The following is a 20,662-nucleotide window of genomic DNA, read 5'->3' as shown; positions in this document are numbered from 1 at the left end:
ACTGTCACCTCTGTGTGGAGCCACAGGAGATGGGCAAGGTCCTCAAATGAGTATTTCTCCTTTGTATTTACCGAGGAGAAAGACAGTAGGGCAGAGGAAATTGGAGCATTCACTGGAAGTGTCATGAGAGTCATTGTTACCGTCAAGGAAGTACTGAAGGTACTGTCGTGTATGAAGGTAGACAAATCTCCGGGGCCTGATCAGATATATCCGACGACATTCCGGGAAACTAGAGAGGAAATTGCGGGAGCCCTGGTTGAAATTTATGAGTCATCCTTAAATACAGGAGAGGTGCCAGATTGGAGGGTGGCAAATGCTGTGCCTCTTTTCAAGAAAGGCTGCAGGGAAAATGCTGGGAACTATAGGCCGGTGAGCTTAACATCTGTAGTTGGTAAGTTACTGGAGAGTATTCTGAGGGATAGAATATACAGGCATTTGGATGGGCAAGGGCTAATTAGGGATAGTCAGCATGGTTTTGTACGTGGGGAGGTCATGTCTCAGAATTCTGATTGATTTTTTTGAAGACGTGAGCAAAAATGTTGATGAGGGCAGAGCTGTAGAAGTTGTGTTAATGGACTTCAGTACGGTGTTCGACAAGGTTCCACATGGTAGGCTGCTCTGGAAGATTAGATCTCATGGGATCCAAGGAGAGATAGCTGAAAGGATAGCTAATTGGCTCCATGGAAGGAGGCAGAGGGTGATGGTGGAAGGTGGCTTCTCAGAATGGAGGCCTGTGACTAGTGGTGTGCCTCAGGGTTTGGTGCTGGGCCCATTACTGTTTCCCATCTACATCAATGGATGAGAACATACAGGGCAAGATTATCAAATTTGCTGATGACACCAAAGTTAGTGGTTTTGCAGATAGTGAAGATGGTTGTGAACAATTGCAGCAGGATCTGGATCGATTGGCAAGGTGGGCGGAGGAATGGTTGATGGAATTTAATGCAGAGAAGTGTGAGGTGTTGTATTTTGGGACGTCGAACAAGGGTAGAACCTACACAGTAAAATGGTAGGCCTCTGTGTAGTGTTGCAGAGCAGAGGGATCTAGGAGTACAAGTGCATGGTTCCTTGAAGGTCACGTCGCAGGTAGATAAGGTAATCAAAAAGGCTTTTGGCACTTTGGCCTTCATCAGTCAGAGTATTGAGTATAGAAGTTGGAAGGTCATGTTACAATTTTATAAGACGTTGGTGAGACCGCATTTAGAATATTGTGTTCAGTTCTGGTCACCATGTTATAGGAAAGATATTGTCAAGCTTGAAAGGGTTTAGAAAAGATTTACAAGGATGTTGCCACGACTAGAGGGTGTGAGCTATAGGGAGAGGTTGACTAGGCTGGGTCTCTATTTCATGGAGCGTAGGAGGATGAGGGGAGATCTTATAGAGGTGTATAAAATCATGAGAGGAATAGATCGGGTAGATGCACAGAGTCCTTTACCCAGAGTAGGGGATTCAAGGACCAGAGGACATAGGTTCAAGGTGAAGGGGAAAAGATTTAATCGGAATCCGAGTGGTAACTTTTTCACACAGAGGGTAGTGGGTGTATGGAACAAGCTGCCAGAGGAGGTAGTTGAGGCTGGGACTATCCCATCGTTTAAGAAACAGTTGGACAAGTACATGGATAGGGCAGGTTTGGAGTATTATGGACCAAGCAAGTGGGACTAGGGTAGCTGGGCCACTGTTGGCCGGTATGGGCGAGTTTGGCCGAAGAGCCTGTTTCCACACTGTACCACTCTATGACTCTATAACTATAAATCTACGACTCAATATTCAAGTCTACACATAACTTTTGGGTTTCTGTTAGATTATGTGGAAATCCTCACTTGGATTCCAACCTGTAATTCCTGAGTATCTGTTTATTTACAAACCCCCAAATCCCTGGATTAGATCCCACCCTATTCCCAGATACCTGCATCTGTTTTCATATAGCTGTTCAACTTGATTGCAATCCAGCTGCTATCGCTGTGTAGGGTATGTGATGTTCTCTTTCTTGTATTTTCAGTTTTTATTTCACTCTTGTCCTGACACAAAATGTTAATTTGTTTATTTTCAGTCTTTACAGCCTGATTTGGACAAGGTTTGGCCCGAACTGTCTGGCAAAGACACTCTTTGGTAATGGTTTGTACCTAAGGTGGATAAATCCCCAGGGGTTGACCAAATGTATACTTGCACCTTGTGAAAAGCTAGGGTAGAAATTGTGGAGCCCTTGCACAGATATTACCATCATCTTTAGGCACAGGTGAAGTTCCAGTAGACTGGAGGGTGGCTAATGTACAGTTATTTAAGGGCACCAAGGACAAGCCAGGGCACCACTGGTGAGTGAGCCTGCATCAGTAGTGGGTACGTAACTGCAGGTGATTCTGAGGGACATCATTTACCAGCAGTTGATAGATAAAGACTGATCAGGGATAATCATAAGGAATCATATCTCACAAAGCAGACAGTTTTTTAAAGAGGTGACCAAGAGGATTGATTGAGGTTAAAGATCGTTGTCTATGTGGACATTAGCTGGGCCATGACAAGGTCATAAGTGATTGGAGCAGAATTAGGCCATTCGGTCATTCCACAATAGTGACCCAGCATCGATCCCTGTGGCACACCACTGGTTTCTGATCTCCAATCTGAATAACAACTCTTTACTATACCCTCTGGCTCTTGCCATCAAACCAATTTTCTCACCAATTGGCTAGTTTGCCGTGGATCCCATGTGATCTAACCTTCCAGCCGAGCTTACAATGCGATACCTTGTCAAAGGCCTTGCTGAATTTAGCAGGCCACACTGCCCTCATCAATCCTCTTCTAACTTCTAAATGTTGTGAGAGTCACTGCTTCCACTGCCTCGAGCAACTACCCTCTCTTGAAAAAGTTATTTTCAGATCTCTAAATCTTTTCCCACTTCTCCTAAAAGTGAGCCATCTAGTTTCCTACTATCTGCTCTGTCTCTTACTCTCATACCTTTGTGCATGTCCACCGGGTCCCCTTCAGCCTCCTCAACTCCCGGGAAAGCTAACGCTGTCTATCCAGTCGTTCCTCATAATTCAGGTGCCTAATCCTAGATCAGAATTATACAGTACACCAGGTGTGGCCTGACCAATAGATAAAGTTGTAACACTGTTCTTATTTAGTGCCTGACAAATGAAGGGAAATATTGTGCACACCTGTGCTGGCAACCTTGTGTACTGCACACCTGCAATCCTTGGGTTTGAACACCAAAGTTTGTCTGTTCAATGGTTTAGGTGGCACAGTGGTACAACTAGTAAAGCTACCACCACACGGCTCCAGTAACCCCTGGTTCAATCCTGATATCTGCCTCTGCCTGTGTTTGTACATTCTCCCTGTTATTCTGTGGGCTTCCCAAGGGTGCTCTGGATTCTTCCCACATTCAAAAGATGTGTGAGGGCTACGTTAATTGGCTGCTATAAATTAAGGGGGAGAATCTATGGGGCAATTGATCATAAAATGGGTGCTTGGTGGTCAGTGCAGACTCAGTAAGCCAAATAACTGACTGCTGTGCTGTACCTTCATATGAGTCAAATCTCCAACCCACTGGATCCCCTCCCACGGACACTCTCCCCACCATTCTGCCCCATCACCCATTCTGCCCCATCACCCACTCTCCCCACCACTCTCCCCCATCACCCACTCTCCCCCATCACCCACTCTCCCCATCCCCACCCCTCCTATGGACACTCTGCCCCATCACCCACTCTCCCCACCCCCTTCCCACCCTTCAACGGACACTCACACCACCCACTCTCTACACCCCTCCCACGGACACTCTCCCCCATCACCCACTCTCCCCATCCATGGACACTGAGCCTCATCACCTACTCTCCCCAACCCCACCCCTCCTGTGGACATTCTCCCCCATCACCCCTCCCCTCCCACTGACACTCTCCCCCAACACTCACTCTCTCCACCCCCTCCCCACCCACGGACACTCTCCCTCATCACCCACCCTCCCTGCCCCCACCCCTCCTATGGACATTCTCCCCCATCATCGCTCCCCTCCCATGGACATTCTCCTTCATCACCCACTCTCCCCACCCCCACCCCCACCATGGACATCACCCACTCTCCCCACCCCCACCCCTACCCCTACCCCTCCCCTTCCAACTGGACAAATAATGTTTTGGTTCCTGGTCTTCAGACTGGAGAAAGGTCCTGATCTGAAAAGTCATCAGTCCATTTTCTCCCTGCAGATACTGTCTGGTCTGCTAAGTTCCTCCACCAACTTGTTTTTAACTTCCTCTAAACATTTCTATCCATATGCCTGTCCAAATGTCTTTTAAATCCATCTCTACATGACCTCTGTCAGCTTATTCCGTAAATGTAGCACCGTCTGTGTGGAAAAGATTGCCCCTTAGGTCCCCTTTAAATCTTTCCCCTTTCACCTTAAACCTATGCCCTCATGTTTTAGACACCCCAACCCTGGGAAAGCAGTCACTTTATTGCCTTCTTCGCTCCAGTGAAAACAGCCTCAGCCTGTCCAGTCCCTCCATATCATTCAATCCCTCCTGTCCCTGTTACATCCTCATGAATCTCTTCTGTACCCTTTCCAACTTAATGACGGGGTTCCCATCGTTGAAATTATTCCTATATATTTAGTTGGAATAATTCCTGTAGTTGGGTGACTGGAACTTTGCACAATAGTCCAAGTGTGGTCTCACCACCAATATCATTCAAAGACAGTTTCTGTTTCTCCTTCAATCCATCTTTCAGCTCTGCACTGTTGAAAACTCTTCATATTGAAACATTGCTGTTCCTAATCTCTTTCCACAGGTCCCATGAATGGGAGGCACACGGTAAGCCTGCTACTCAGACATTAACAGTGCGTGAGTACTTTGAGAAAGGTCTGAACTACTACAGGTGAGGACCTGATGTGTGTATCTCACTGACATACAGCCCCACCACCACCATCCACGGGAGGAGAGAGAGACAAAATGAGGAAGGGTGGCAGAGAGACAAATATATGGAAGAAGATAGACAGAGGCAGGGAGATGGAGAGAGAGAGAGATGGAAGGAGGGAGAGGAGGAGGACGGACAGAGAGAGAGTCTGAGGGAGAAGTGATGGAGAGAGTAAGAGTGACAGAGGGGGGGACAATGAGAAGGAGAGGGGATTGAGGACAGAGCACAAAGAGATGGGATGGAAAAGATGGAGAGTTCAAGGAGAGAGCAACAGTGTGTGAGTGGCAGAGAGAGAGTGGGAGATAAAGGATGCAGCGAGGGAGAGAGAGAAGGGGGAGATGCACAGATGCCTGACAAAACAAACAGATGTGGGAAACAGGCAGACACAGGAAGATAGATAGATAGTTACAGATAGATGTGTGAAAAGAGGGGAGGAGGACAGATGTGAAGAGATGGAGAGCTATACAGGCAGGGAGAAAGAGATGGATGGGTAGAGGGAGAGGCAGAATATAGATCAAAGAGACAGAGTGCTATGCAGCATGGAAACAGGGCCTTCAGCACCTCTTCCATGCTAACCAAAGTGTTCACCTCGAGCCACACCCATTAGGTTGCGTTTGGCCCATACTCCTCTAAACCTTTCCAATCCATGTACCTGTCCGTATAACTTTGAAATATTGTTATTGTACTCGCTCCTCCCACCTCTTCTGGCAGCTCATTTCATACTCCCACCACCCTCAGATCTCTTTTAAATCTTTCCCCTCTCATCGAAAATCTAGTTTGACACTCTCCCGCCCTTGGGAAAAGACTGTGATCATCCACATGATCGAAGTTCCCTGTGTTACACCCTGCATTGTTCCAGGCCTATCAGTACAATGCAGCACAGGAACAGGCCCTTTGGCCCACAATGTCAGTGCTGTTCATGATGCCAAGATAAACTAATCTCCTCCACCTGCACATGATCCACATCCCTCCATTCCCTGCATATCCATGTACTTATTTAAAGGCCTCAAATGTCACTATTGTATCTGCCTCCACCACCACCCTCAGCAGTGTGTTCCAGGCACCCACCACTCTCCTTTAAACTTTGCCACTCTCACTTTAAAGCTTTGCCCTCTGCTCGAGTCTGGTCCTTATAAATTAAACCCTCCATAGCATTATCTGCAGAGGAAATCATGAGGAGCAAGTCTATAGTTCACTGAAAGTGGAAGCACAACATGGATAGGGAGGTAAAGAAGGCAGACAGCTTGCTTACCTTCATTAGTCAGATGTGGGTTTTAGAATCAGGTGATCATGTTGCAGCTTTATAAACTATGGTCAGGGCACATTTGGAGTATTGTGTGCAGTATTGTGTGTGGGGGGGGAAGAGGGGGGAATAAAAGAGAAATGAGGGATCTGGGGATGGGAGATGAGCACACTGAGGAAGGAAAATGGTGGGGTGTGAAGGGGCAGATGGGAGATAGTGAAATAAATGGGCTGCACCGGGTGTAGGAGGGGGGAACGGAAACGAGAGAGGGCATGGGGGTATTACTTGATATTGGTGAATTCAATGTTCATACCATTGGGTTGTGAACTCTTGTAGATGGGCAGAGAGCTGTACAATGCAACAGGAACACAGATCAGTTTTTGTTCACAAATCGTTGCTACTCTCCAATGTGATTGTGTGCCAGAGAGGGAGAGTGTGTGGAGAGGTGGGAATACTGAGAGGGAGCACATGGGTTAATGGGGATTAAGCAGAGAGGGTGAGGAATGTGGGGACGGTATGTTGGTGAGGGGGAGGAAGGGATACAAGAATTTGTATTTACTTATGAGCGATGAATGTTGATGTGCAGCGGAAACAAAACTTATTTGTTTTTGTTGCAGACGTGTGGAAAGTTGTGCAAACGTAATACCAAAGGTATGTAATGCTCAATTAATGGTTCTTTGTTGCAAGGTGTTTGTGTTGTTAGACAGGGACCTAATGTTACCAATGTACAGGAGTCCTCGGCGCCGTCTCTTCCGTATTCCACCCCCCCCGTGTCATATCTCCCCCCCCCCCCCCCCCCGTGTCATATCTCCCCCCCCCCCCCCCGTGTCATATCTCCTCCCCCCCATGTCGTGTGTCCCACCCCCACCCACGCATAAAATGTTACAAAAACTCATTGGAGTCTCTTGCATCTTATCTGCCAGAGGTCTGCCAGGCCTTCTTTTTTGCCCTTTAGTTTTCCTTTACGAACATCATTTACAAGGATGTTATCATATCATATATCATATCATATATATACAGCCGGAAACAGGCCTTTTCGGCCTCCAAGTCCGTGCCGCCCAGCGATCCCCGTACATTAACACTATCCTACACCCACTAGGGACAATTTTTACATTTACCCAGCCAATTAACCTACATACCTGTACATCTTTGGAGTGTGGGAGGAAACCGAAGATCTCGGAGAAAACCCACGCAGGTCACGGGGAGAACGTACAAACTCCTTACAGTACAGCACCCGTAGTCAGGATCGAACCTGAGTCTCCGGCGCTGCATTCGCTGTAAAGCAGCAACTCTACCGCTGCGCTACCGTGCCGTGCCAGGACTTGAGGGCCTGAGCTACAGGGAGTGATTGGGCAGTCTAGGACTTTATTCCCTGGAATGCAGGAGGATGAGGAATGAACTTACAGAGGAGTGAGTATAAGATCATGAGTGGAATAGATAAGGTCTTTTACCCAGAGTAGGGAAATCAAGAATCAGAAGCCATAGGATTAGGGTGATAGGGGAAAGATTTAATAGGAACCTAAGGGGCAACTTTTTCACACAGAGGGTGGTGGGTAAATGGAATGTTGGGTATATGGATGGGTACATGGATAATGAAGGAGGGATATGGGCCAAGTGCAAGTAGGTGGGACTAGTATAACAATCAAACAATCTCCTAGATGTTCTAGTGGCCAGAGATCCTAGGGTGACAGAGGAACTGAAGGAACATTAGGTAGAAAATGGTGTTGGGTAGACTGATGGGACTGAAAGCTGATAAATCCCCTGAGCCTGATGGTCTGCATCCCAGGATACTTAAGGAGGTGGCTCTTGAAATTGTGGACGCATTGGTGATCCTTTTCCAATGTTCTATAGATTCAGGATAAGTTCCTGTGGATTGGAGGGTAGCTAATGTTATCCCACTTTTAAGAAAGGAGGGAGAGAGAAAACAGGAAATTATAAACCAGTTAGTCTGACATCAGTGGTGGGGAAGATGCTGGAGTCAATTATAAAAGATGAAATTGCGGAGCATTTGGATAGCAGTAACAGGATCGTTCCGAGTCAGCATGGATTTACGAAGGGGAAATCATGCTTGACTAATCTTCTGGAATTTTTTGAGGATGTAACTAGGAAAATTGACAGGGGAGAACCGGTGGATGTGGAGACTTTCAGAAAGCGTTCGACAAGGTCCCACATAGGAGATTAGTGGGCAAAATTAGAGCACATGGTTTTGGGGGTAGGGTACTGACATGGATGGAAAATTGGTTGGCAGACAGAAAGCAAGGAGTGGGGATAAATGGGTCCCTTTCAGAATAGCAGGCAGTGACTAGTGGGGTACCGCAAGGCTCGGTGCTGGGACCGCAGCTATTTAATATATACATTAATGACTTGGATGAAGGGATTAAAAGTACCATTAGCAAATTTGCAGATGATACAAAGCTGGGTGGTAGTGTGAACTGTGAGGAAGATGTTATGAGGTTGCAGGGTGACTTGGACAGGTTGTGTGAGTGGGCGGATGCATGGCAGATGCAGTTTAATGTGGATATGTGTGAGGTTATCCACTTTGGTGGCAAGAATAGGAAGGCAGATTATTATCCGAATGGTGTCAAGTTAGGAAAAGGTGACGTACAACAAGATCTGGGTGTCCTAGTGCATCAGTCACTGAAAGGAAGCATGCAGGTGCAGCAGGCAGTGAAGAAAGCCAATGGAATGTTGGCCTTCATAACAAGAGGAGTTGAGTATAGGAGCAAAGAGGTCCTTCTGCAGTTGTACAGGGCCCAAGTGAGACCGCACCTGGAGTACTGTGTGCAGTTTTGGTCTCCAAATTTGAGGAAGGATATTCTTGCTATTGAGGGCATGCAGCGTAGGTTTGCTAGGTTAATTCCCGGAATGGTGGGACTATCATATGTTGAAAGACTGGAGTGGCTAGGCTTGTATACACCGGAATTCAGAAGGATGAGAGGGGATCTTATCAAAACATATAAGATTATTAAGGGGTTGGACACCTTAGAGGCAGGAAACATGTTCCCAATGTTGGGGTAGTCCAGAACCAGAGGCCAGTTTAAGAATAAGGGGTAGGCCATTTAGAATGGAGATGAGGAAAAACTTTTTCAGTCAGAGAGTTGTAAATCTGTGGAATTCTCTGCCTCAGAAGGCAGTGGAAGCCAATTCTCTGAATGCATTCAAGAGAGAGCTAGATAGAGCTCTTAAGGATAGCGGAGTCTGGGGGTGTGGGGAGAAGGCAGGAACGGGGTACCGATTGAGAATGATCAGCCATGATCACATTGAATGGCGGTGCTGGCTCGAAGGGCCGAATGGCCTACTCCTGCACCTATTATCTACTGTCTAATATAGATGGGGCATATTGGTCAGCATGGGCAGGTTGTGCCTATGGGCCTGTTTCTGTGCTGTGTGATTCCATTACTATAAATATGCCCTCCAGTCCGCTACATTCTCCAGGGATACGCTTTGTCCCAGCCACCTGGACCTGATCCAAGCCTCCTTTTTCCTGACCTTTTCAGGATGTTTCTGCAACTTCAATTACCTTTTGTGCTTTTCCTTTGCTGATACTGTAGTGGGATGTTGAACCTGAAATGTTACATCTGTTTCTTTCCCCTATAAACGTTACCTGACTTGCTGAGGTTATTTATTGTTTTCTATTTTATTTAGATTTCCAGCCAATCCGTCATCCAGTAATACGTGCTGATGTAATGTGCTCGGAGCACTTCCCTCTCCGCGTTTCATTAGTTTGTCATCGTCTTTTCTGTCTGAAGGATCATAGCTGGTCAGTCCACTCCTGGTAACCTCCACTTTCCTTTGTTCACAGAAAGCCAAAGCATGCTTCACAAATCTACCATCTGTGAAGAGATGTGTAAGTATCAGGTCCTGATGGAAAAAGCTCACAACCAGCCCATAATCCATGTTCCCCTTGATATCCAGAAATCTAGTAATCTCTGTTGTGAATGCCCTCAGTGGCTGAGCTCCCACACCCCTGTGTGATGAAATCTACAGAATCGCCACCTATGAGGATGGGGATTTTTTTCTTATCTCAGTGCTCAACAGCCTGTCCCAACTTGCAATCCCAACAACCCCCTACTTCTACACTTCTCAACTAGAGGAACCAACATTACAATAAATCCCCTCCCAAAGCCTATAATGGATATGCAAATCATCACGAGGTTATTACTCATTATTTTCCACTCGAGAGGACAGGCCCATTCTGCTTAATCTCTCCTCAGGACAAAATCACTCTGGTCCAAATGTACCACAACAAGTTCACCCTGAGCTGCAACCCCTTAAAATTACAACAGATTTAGACAATAGACAATAGGTGCAGGAGTAGGCCATTCGGCCCTTTGAGCCAGCACTGCCATTCAATGTGATCATGGCTGATCATTCACAATCAGTACCCCGTTCCTGCCTTCTCCTCATACCCCCTGACTCCGCTATCTTGAAAGCAGCCAGAGAATTGTCCTCCACTGCCTTCCGAGGCAGAGAATTCCACAGATTTACAACTCTCTGAATGAAAAAGTATTTCCTCATATCCGTTCTAAATGGCTTACCCCTTGTTCTTAAACTGTGGCCCCTGGTTCTGGACTCCCCCAACATTGGGAACATGTTTTCTGCCTCTAATGTGTCTAATCCTTTAATAATATATGTTTCAATAAGACCGCCTCTCATCCTAAATTCCAGCGTATACAGGCCTAGTCGCTCCAGTCTTTCAACATACGATAGTCCCACCGTTTCGGAATTTACCTAGTGAATCTTTGCTGCACGCCCTCAATAGCAAGAATGTCCTTCCTCAAATTTGGAGACCAAAATTCCACACAGTACTCCAGGTGTGGTCTCACTAGGGCCCTGTACAACTGCAGAAGGACCTCTTTGCTCCTATACTCAACTCCTCTTGTCATAAAGGCCAACATGCCATTAGCTTTCTTCACTGCCTGCTGTACCTGCATGCTAACTTTAAGTGACTGATGACCAAGGACACCCAGATCTCTTTGTACTTCCCCATTTCCTAACTTGACACCATTCAGACAATAATCTGCCTTCCTGTTCTTTCCACCAAAGTGGATAACCTCACATTTATCCACCTTAAACTGCATCTGCCATGCATCCGCCCACTCACACAACCTGTCCAAATCACCCTGCATCCTCATAGCATCTTCCTCACAGTTCACACTGCCACCCAGCTTTGTATCATCTGCAAATTTGCTAATGGTACTTTTAATCCCTTCATCCAAGTCATTAATGTACTTCGCAAGAATGGCGTTGGAGAGAGAACTGAGGGCGACAGGAGGATAGTCATACCGTGCGGAAACAGGCCCTTCGGCCCAACTTGCCCACACCAACCAACATGTCCCATCTACACTGGCCCCACCTGCCTATGTTTGGCCCATATCTCTCTAAACCTGTCCTATCCATGCACCTGTCCAAATGTTTCTTAAACATTGTGATACTACCTGCCTCTACTACCTCCGGCAGCTCATTCCATACATCCACAACCTGTGTGAAAGTTACCCCTAGGTTCCTATTAAATTTCCCCCCCCTCACCTTAAAACTATGTCCTCTGGTTCTTGATTCCCCTACACTGGGCAAGAGGCTCAGTATGTCTACCCAATCTATTCCTCTCATGATTTTGTACACCTCTATAAGATCACCCCTCATCCTCCTGCGCTCCAATGAATAGAGTCCTAGCTTGCTCAACCTCCATATAATTACGACTCATAAATCTCAGGCCCTTGAATCCTGGCAAGATTCTTGTAAATCTTCTCTGCACCCTTTCCAGCTTGACACCATCTTGCCTAATACCTAATCAATGTCTGATATAAATGCAACAGGACTTCCCAACTTCTATACTTAATACTCTGACAGATGAAGGCCAGTGTGCCAAAAACCTTTTTGACCACTTATCTACTTGTGTTGCCACTTTCAACAAATTATGTACCTGCACTCCTAGATCTTCCTTCTCTACAACTCTCCCCAGAGACTTACCGTTGACTGTGTAGATCCTGCCCATTTTAGTCTTCCCAAAATGCAACACCTCACATTTCTCTGTATTGAATTCCATCAACCATTCCTCAGCCCTCCTGGCCAACCGATCAAGATCCTGCTGCAATTATTGACAACTGTGGCGCGTCGAGAAAGGCCCGAAATAAAGGCAAGGAGCCGGGTATTTCGGGAGGTTTGATTTTATTACGTTTGCTAGACCGGTCAAGTCTGCCAGAGTGAAATCGCGCCCAAAACCTCGTCCTTTATAACCGTAGCAAAGGGCCGCCCCCCTGAACCGGTCCATTCCCGTGCCGAGGGGTCGGTAGTGGTATGGCCAGACCCTTGGGAGCCGCCACAGGACCCCCCCCCCCCTAGAACCGGAGGCACGAAACGCACTGGTGGTCGCACTACCCGACCGGACCGCATACGAAAATCGGCCAACAGAGGGGCCGGCGGAGGCAAAGTTGGAGGGACAGGTGGTGGGACCCGCAAAGAGGGGCAACCTCGTGACCGAGGCTGGGCAACCCGTTGGTCGATGTCCAAGTGGGCCGGCTTCAAGCGGTCAATTGACATGGCCTCCGGCCGGCCCCCCATGTCCAAGACAAAGGTTGTCTGTCCGTGCTCCAGCACCCGGTACGGGCCCTCATAAGGCCTCTGGAGCGGCGTCCGGTGGGCGTCACGGCGCAGGAACACATGGGTGCAGTCCCGGAGGGCCGATGGCATGAAAAGGCGGAATGTACCATGTCGGGACGTCGGCACAGGTGCGAGCTTGCCAACTCGCTCTCGAAGGCGCTGTAGTTAAGCTCCATCTTAACTATCTACAATACCACCCACTTTTGTGTTATCTGCAAACTTGCTAATCATGTACATTCTCATCCAAATCAATGATATAGATGACAAACAGCAATGGGCCCACCACCAAACCCTGAGGCACACCACCAGTCACAGGCCTCGAGTCCGAAAAGAAACCTTCCACCATCAGCCTCAGCTTCCTTCCATGAAGCCAATTTTCTATCCATCCAGCTATCTCTCCTTAGATCACATGTGATCTAACCTTCCAGATGTTCCAGGTGTTCCGGATGTGGCCTTTATTATATCGGTGACACAAAGCATAGATTCAGCGACTGTTTTGCCGGACACTTGAGCTCGACCCACCAAAGATGACTGGATTTCCCAGTTATTAACCACATTAACCCCCCTTCCCATTCCAACACTGACTTTTCTGTCCTGTGCTTCCTCCATTGCCAGAGTGAGGCCAGACACAAACTAGAGGAACAGTGCCTCAAATTCCACGGGTCACTTACAACCTAATAATATGGACATTTAATTCTCCAATTTGGGTAACTTACCAAACTCCCCCACCTTCTTCCCCCCTTCCTTCCCCCCAGTCCATCTCTCTTCCCTGTGCTACACCTGGACTCATAACCATTTCTCTCTCACCCATTTCCTTCCAACTACATTCCTTCCTCTAGCTTCACAATTTTCAACTCACCCTCTGGACTTTGTTCAACCATTTGCTGATCAAAAAACATTCGTCTGAATCCACCCGTGACTCATAGGCTTTGTCCTGCCCCTCCTCTCATCCAACTTCCTTCCCACCCCCCCCCCCCCCCACCCCCAAAATCAGTCCAAAGAAGTGTCCCAACCTGAAACCTTAATGTCTTTCGAAGTTGCAACAGGCAGGAATGAAAAAGAGGACCCAGTTGATATGTATTTGGACTCAGAGGCCTTTAATAAAGTGGAGTATAGGAGGTTATTAAACAAAATTTACATGCTCGGCCATGAGGAAAATATACGAGCCAGGACTTGGTCAACTGAGAGAAGATGGAGTAGGATAAAATGGGTCATTTTTTGGGCTGGGTGGCTGTGACCAGGAATGATGCTGGATTAATGCTGGGCCCAGCTGCTCACAATTGATATCCCTGAATTGTATTAGAAGATCAGGTTGGATATGTCCAAGCAAAACACAAACTGCTGGAGGAACTCAGCATCAGTGGAGGCAGAGGGATGGTGCCTGTTTGGGGTCAGGATCCTGCACCAGCTCACTGCATGATGTATCCAAGGTAGCTGACGATACCAAGCCAGGATTATGCAGAGACATCGGGCAGAACATGGCGGATGGAAAATAATGTGGAGAAAGTTGGAGAATTTTAAATGGTGGGAAATTGAAAGGTGTTGGTGTTGGGAGAGGTCCAAGTATGGGGTTCTTGCACACCAACCACTGAAAGTTCACATGTAGGGTAGTGAGCTATTTGTTGTGTGTTGGGCTTTATTTTAAGAGGATTGCTCCAATTATATGGGGCACTGGTGAGACAGCACCTGGAATATGTACAGATCTGCTGTACCTGCCTGAGGAAAGATTACCCTCAATGGAAGGTGAGCAGCATTGCTTCAGCAGGTTGAATGGTGGGTTGGGATGGGGTCTGGCTGCTCCTCTGTAGAGAGAACGAACAAACTTGGTCTAAACTCTAGTTCCAAGAATGAGAGGTGATCTCATTGAAACACAAATTTTTACTGGATTTGATATGAATTTGATGTTTCCATTGCCTTCAGTCTGAAATACAACTATCCCCCACTCTCAGCTGCCGGTCCATGCTGCTACCCAATCTTTAACCCCCTCTGGCCCAGTTTCACACTGCCTTGAGGGTAGGACTTCATCAAGCCCCTGAAAGCCCTCTCAGAGATTGAATAGATGGAGGATGGCAGGAGAGAGGGAGAGCAGAAGATACGGGGGGGGGGGGGGGAAGGGGATTGACAACAGCAGAGAAGTTTCAGGCGAGGAACTCCAGTGATCTGGGATGTGCTGCCTGAATGGAGCTCAGTAGATTCACAGCAATGGGCAAAGGGAACTGGAGAAAGTCTGGACTGTGGGGAGGAATGGGGAGTGAGACTCAGCAAGGAGCTCCACCATCAAGCTGGAACAAGCCTGATGGGCCGAGTGGACTCCTGTCATTCACCGATTCTCAAATCCAATCTGGAATTCCAGAGGGGGAGGGATGTGGGACTTGTTCCCACCCTGTGCCTGGCTCTCCCTCTCCACGGTTCAATAGTTGATAATCTCTCCTTATTTCTGCTCCTGATGTCCTAACTTAGGTCCGTCCGCACCTGGTAACCTTATCTTTCCGCTCTCTGTTCACAGATAATAATCCGGAAAGAATCATCTGGAAAGCGAGTGAGTATCAAGTCCTGAGTATAAAAGCGAACACTCGATCCCGAGAAGGAGTCCACAACTAAGCGCTAGTGGGGAGAAGTGATGTTGGTGACAGGACAATGGGTGGAACAGGAAGTGAGTGAGAGAAGTGAAACAGAGAACTGGAAGGCAGAGTGAGGTGAGAGGGGTACAGGGGAGAGATAGTTTGGGGGGAGAGTGTGAGGGAGGCAGATAGGTAGACCGGGAGGAAGGAGAGGGAAATAGAGAAGAGAAGAAAGAGTGGCAAAGAGAAATGCAAGGGTTATGGCCACATCATGCAACACAGAACCCTCAGTCCATCGTGTCCATGCTGACCATCAGGTATCCAACTCCAACCACTTGGTCCGCACCCTACTCACTTGGTAATTCAGGAGCTCATGCAAATGTTTCTTCAACACTGAAAATTTCTGCCTCCCCATCCCCTCAAGGAGATCATTCCAGATTCCAATCACCCTCTGAATGGATAAAGGTCTTCCTCGGATCCTCCTTAGACCAACACCCTCTGTCCCTAGACACATGTACCATTGGGAAACATTTCCTACAATCTATCTCTTACAGCATGGATACAGCTGCTTCGGCCTAACCTGTCCACACCGACCAAAATGCCTCATATAAGCAAGTTCCATTTGCCTGTGTTTGGCCCATATCCCTCAACGCCTTTCGTATCCATGTGCCTGTTCAAGAGTCTTTTAAATGCTGTTATAGTTCCTGCAAGAATGATCTCCACTGGCACCTAATTCCATGACCCAACATCCTCTGAGTGAAAAAAGTGGTCTTCAGGTTCCTATTACATCTTGCCCCTTTCTCCTTAAATCTAGGACCTCTGACTTTTGATTGTCTATCCTGGATAAAAGACTCTATTCACTCTCCTCATGATTTTAAACACCCAAAACACATCACTCTCTCTAACTCAGGCCATCAAGCCATGAAAAATTCTGGTAAATTATTTCTAGATTATTTCCAGTTTAATGACATGCAGTGCATTCAGAAAGCATTCAGACCCCATCATCTTTTCCACATTTTGCTACGTTACAGCCTTATTTTAAAAGATGGTTGTGAAACGGTGAACGGTAGGGATCTGGGGAGTGTTGTAGAGCAGCTGGATCGAGGAGTATTTATAGTACTGTGTTCAGTTTTGGGCACCAGGTTACAGGAAAGATGTTCTCAAGCTGGAAAGAGTGCAGAGAAGATTTACGAGGATGTTGCCAGGACGCGAGGGCCTGAGCTATAGGCTATGACTATAGCTTGGAGCGCAGGACGATGAGGGGTGATCTTATAGAGGTGTAGAAACTCATGAGAGGAACAGTTTGGGTAGATGCACAGTCTCTTGCCCATAATAGGGGAATCGACAACCAGAGGACATAGGTTTAAGGTGAGGGGGAAAAGATTTAATAGGAATTTGACGGGTATTATATTCACAAAAAAGGGTGACAGGTGTATGGAACGAGCTGCCGGAGGAGGTAATTGAGGCAGGTACTATCGCAACGTTTAATAAACATTTAGACAGATTCATGGATAGGATATGTTTGGAGCGATATGGGCCAAAGCAGACAGATGGGACGAGTGCAGATGGGACATGTTGGTCGGTTTGGGCAAGTTGGGCCGAAGGGCCTGTTTCCACACTGTATGACTCTGTATGCATGGTATAGGAGAGATAGAGGGTAAAAGAGGTGAGTGAGTTGTTTTATTGATTAAGGAGAATGTCACGGCACTAGCCTGAGATTACATTACGGATGGTTTGCCCAGTGAGGCTATATGCGTGCAGCCAATTTATATATCCTGCCTATTCTGTCCTCCAACTTTATTTCATCACCACCCATATGGACATCCAGCCTGTCACCTGCCTCAGTCCCGCATTGAATCCCGCCCATCTGCCTTTCAAGTTTAGTCCCGTCCACTGTGCCTTCCCTCCACAGATGCTGCCTAACCTGCTCACTTCCCCTAGCAGCATGGTTTTCCCATCTATTCTGGCAGGGACAGACCTGGAGTGACAGAGCCCCAGAGGATGAATGGGTGGATGGGGCAGTGGTCTTCAGTGAATGGGGGGGGGGAGAGGTAGTAGGGTTTGGGTTGACAAGGACAAGGGCCTGCCAGTGGGTTGGGGTGATAGTTTCTGAGTTAATGGGGGGTTTCCACAGTGAGTGAGTGAGGGGTGACCCTTCACCGACTGTTGGTCACCCTCACTCCAGCTCCTTTCCCAGAAAGGTTTTCACCACTTTCTTTTGCCCGCAGATTATTACTGAAGCACGTTTGTATCTCAAGTAACCGTACAGAGCTCACAGCCAACCAACTGCACAGCACGCTACGATTCTGCAAATGCTCAGCGGGACAGGGGATGGAAAGGGATGGAAGAACAGAGACTGCCAGAGACACTCTGGTGGATGGATAAACAGGAAAAAGAGGCAGGTTGAAAGAGGGAAAGAGAGAAAGTTGGAGGTGTTCATGTGTTAGTCCTGTCGAGCTGCTAAATTCTCACTGCAGTTATCACCTGAAGGTAATATTCTTTATTGGAGACTCAGCTGTGACCTGTGCTCACATCACATATCGTCACTACATGGACATGCACCTTTCAATGTTCTCAAAATTATTATGGGGAGAGACCTAGAGGAAACATATGTACAAGCAAAGGAAGGACACCACACAAACAGGCAAAGAAGTGGTGTTATAGACAGATTGAAACTCCAGGGGTTCAGCAAATGCGAGCTATGCTTTGCTTTGTGGCTTTTAAGCAATAAAAAATCATTTCAAAACTTGTCTTGTATTGGTTATGTATGTCTGGACCTCTCCTGGTGCCATGGATGGAGACAGGAGGGGGTGCAGGTGAATGTGTGACCCACAACTGATACAAGAGGAAGGACTTGGATTCCTGGGGCAGGGCAGCCAAACTGAATGGTCAGGCTCAGAGCTGGATTGGCAGGGTGAAGGGAAACCCACAATGATTCAGGACCGCTGGGTGCCTTCAGTAAATGAGTCTGCAAAGCAGATGAAACAGGCTGGAAGAAAGAAAACCAAGTAGAGGGTACAGTGGAGCAGCAGTTAGTGCTGCTGTCTGCCAGCTCTAATCCGTGTGCAGTTTATATGCTCTTCCTGTGTCCGTGGGTTCCCCTGGCACTCCTCCCACATCCCCTGCCCCACGGGGTGATCGGTCACTCTGGTAGCCCATCCTGGGCCACAGGTAAACTTTGTGGGCCAATACGATTGCACAGACTGGAAGGACTGAAAGGGCTTTCCTCATAAAGAAATCCAGAAATGTGTAAAGGTTTTGAAGGGGTTAATTGTTTGTAGTTCAGTGTGTGTGGTTGGGGTGAGGTGGGGTGGGGTGGGGGGGGGGGGGGGGGGTGAAGGTAGTGGAGGACAATGCAGAGACCATGGGAGGTTTGCAGTGACCAGAAGACATGGCTTACATAGAGTGCATGTGGAGAGAATGTTTCCACTAGTTGGAGAGTCTGGGACCAGAGGGCACAGCCTCAGAATGAAAGGACATACCTTAAGAATGGAGATGAGGTGAAATATCTTTCGCCAGAGGGTGGTGAATCTGTGGAATTCATCGCCATAGACGGCTGTGCAGGCCGTCATTGGGTATTTTCAAAGCAGAGCTTGACTGGTTCTTGATTAGTAAGGGGGTCAAAGGTTACAGAGAGAAGGCTGAAGAATGGGTTGTGAGGGAAAGATAGATCGGTCATGAATAAATGGCAGAGTCGACTCGATGGGCCAAATGGCCTAACTCTGTTCTTAATTCCGGCTTCATGGCCATTAGTGTCAGTGAAATCTGAGGGTTACCAAAGAGATAGATAGTAGTTCAGAACTGCTCTCTGGCTGTGATAGGATAGTTCACTTTCCAGATAACAGCTGTGAAGAAACTGTCCCTGAATCGGCAGGTGTGCGTTTTCACATTTAATACCTTTTGCCTGAGGAAAGAAGAGGTAGTGGCTAAGGTGTGATGTCCTTGATTATGCTGCTGGCCTTGCCGAGGCAGCATGAGATATAAATAGAGTCAATACAAGGGAGGTTGGTTTGTGTGATGGTCTGGGTTGCGTCCACAATTCGTGGTCTTGGATGGAGTTGTTCCCAAGCCAAGCAGAGATGCATCCTGATAAAGTTCCTCATGGCAGCCTGATCGAGACAATTGGTTTAGTTTAGTTCTGTTATTGCTGTCACGTGTACCGAGATGCAATGAAATATTTTATTTTGCATACTATCCAGCCACAGCTTGCCTGTACCAGGCCCATATCCCCTCAACCCTTGATAGAAACAAGGAACTGCATATCTTTTTTGCATTCATTGTTTCATTCAATCATTCATTCATTCTTCTGTATCTCTCCACATCGCTATCTATATCTCTCGTTTCCATTATCCCTAACCAGTCTGAAGAAGGGACTCGACCTGAAACGTCACCCATTCCTTCTCTCCAAAGATGCTGCCTGTCCCGCTGAGTTACTCCAACTTTTTGTGTCTATCAAGGAACTGCAGATGCTGAGTTACTCCAGCACTCTGTGTCTATCCCTTCAAACACCCCCTTCTATGTAGCTGTCAGTGGCTTTCAAATGTCATAATTGTAGCTGCTTCTACCATCGCATCTGACAGCTCCATATGTACACAGCCCTCTGTATGGGGAAGCAGTTGCCCCTTGTATCCCTTTTAAATCTTTTCCCTCTCTGCGTCAACGTATGCCCTTTAGTTTTAGACTCTCTTCTCTAATACCCAATAACTTGGCCTCCACAGCCAGCAAAGAATTCCACAGGTTCACCACCCTCTGACAAACAGCTTTCAAACACACATCACGGATTAACCCAATCACCCCCGGGATAACTCTCATGAGCCTCTTCTGGACCTTCTTCCCTCTCTCGGCTCCTTCAACCTAATCAAGATTCTTGATTAGTCCGGGCGTCAAAGGTTGTAGCAGCAACTTAGTCCTTCCCAATAAAGTCCTTAAGCTTACCACTTTTACGAAAGGAGTGGAGTGAACATTCTTGACGCAAACAACCACAGAGATCTCATGACGTTTCAGTTTAATTAGTCGTTTATTGAAGTAGTTATACAAACAGATTAGTATACCTCTAGTCATTGACTTGGTAAGAATTGTATCCCACCACAGCTCCTCTAGTGTCTATTGCATAACATCGCGGTCTTCCCAATTGTAATTCTGGCCCCTCCCCTGGCTCCTCCCAGTCCATATATGCACATATGCCCATGTATGTAAGCCCCAAAAATAGGATACAAAAGAATATAGTATGCTAAGACAGCTAGCAAATACACATGGCTCCGACAAAGGTTATGGGGAGAAGGCAGGAGAATGGGGTTGAGAGGAAAAGATAGATCAGCCAGGGTCTATGGCTGGAGAATGGCAGAGTAGACTC

The 20,662-nt window shown here is 47.2% G+C and overlaps 1 protein-coding gene across 1 annotated transcript in view; it reads left to right on the top strand.

The window, feature by feature from the left end:
• Positions 1-17,985, top strand: part of LOC144590758 (ribonuclease T2-like) — a 34,947-nt gene extending 16,962 nt beyond the window's left edge. The window contains exons 5-10 of the mRNA XM_078395181.1: positions 2,051-2,109; positions 4,780-4,866; positions 6,766-6,799; positions 9,951-9,995; positions 15,255-15,287; positions 17,538-17,985. Of these exons, the coding sequence (XP_078251307.1) occupies positions 2,051-2,109; positions 4,780-4,866; positions 6,766-6,799; positions 9,951-9,995; positions 15,255-15,287; positions 17,538-17,570 (291 nt within the window). The 3' untranslated portion in view covers positions 17,571-17,985. The remainder of the gene's footprint in view (positions 1-2,050; positions 2,110-4,779; positions 4,867-6,765; positions 6,800-9,950; positions 9,996-15,254; positions 15,288-17,537) is intronic.
• The last annotated feature ends 2,677 nt before the right edge of the window (positions 17,986-20,662 follow it).

The sequence above is a fragment of the Rhinoraja longicauda genome, unplaced genomic scaffold (genome assembly GCF_053455715.1).
Source record: "Rhinoraja longicauda isolate Sanriku21f unplaced genomic scaffold, sRhiLon1.1 Scf000296, whole genome shotgun sequence".
Taxonomy (NCBI): domain Eukaryota; kingdom Metazoa; phylum Chordata; class Chondrichthyes; order Rajiformes; family Arhynchobatidae; genus Rhinoraja; species Rhinoraja longicauda.
Note: the sequence above shows the minus strand (reverse complement) of the source record. Positions and strands in the feature narration are given on the sequence as shown.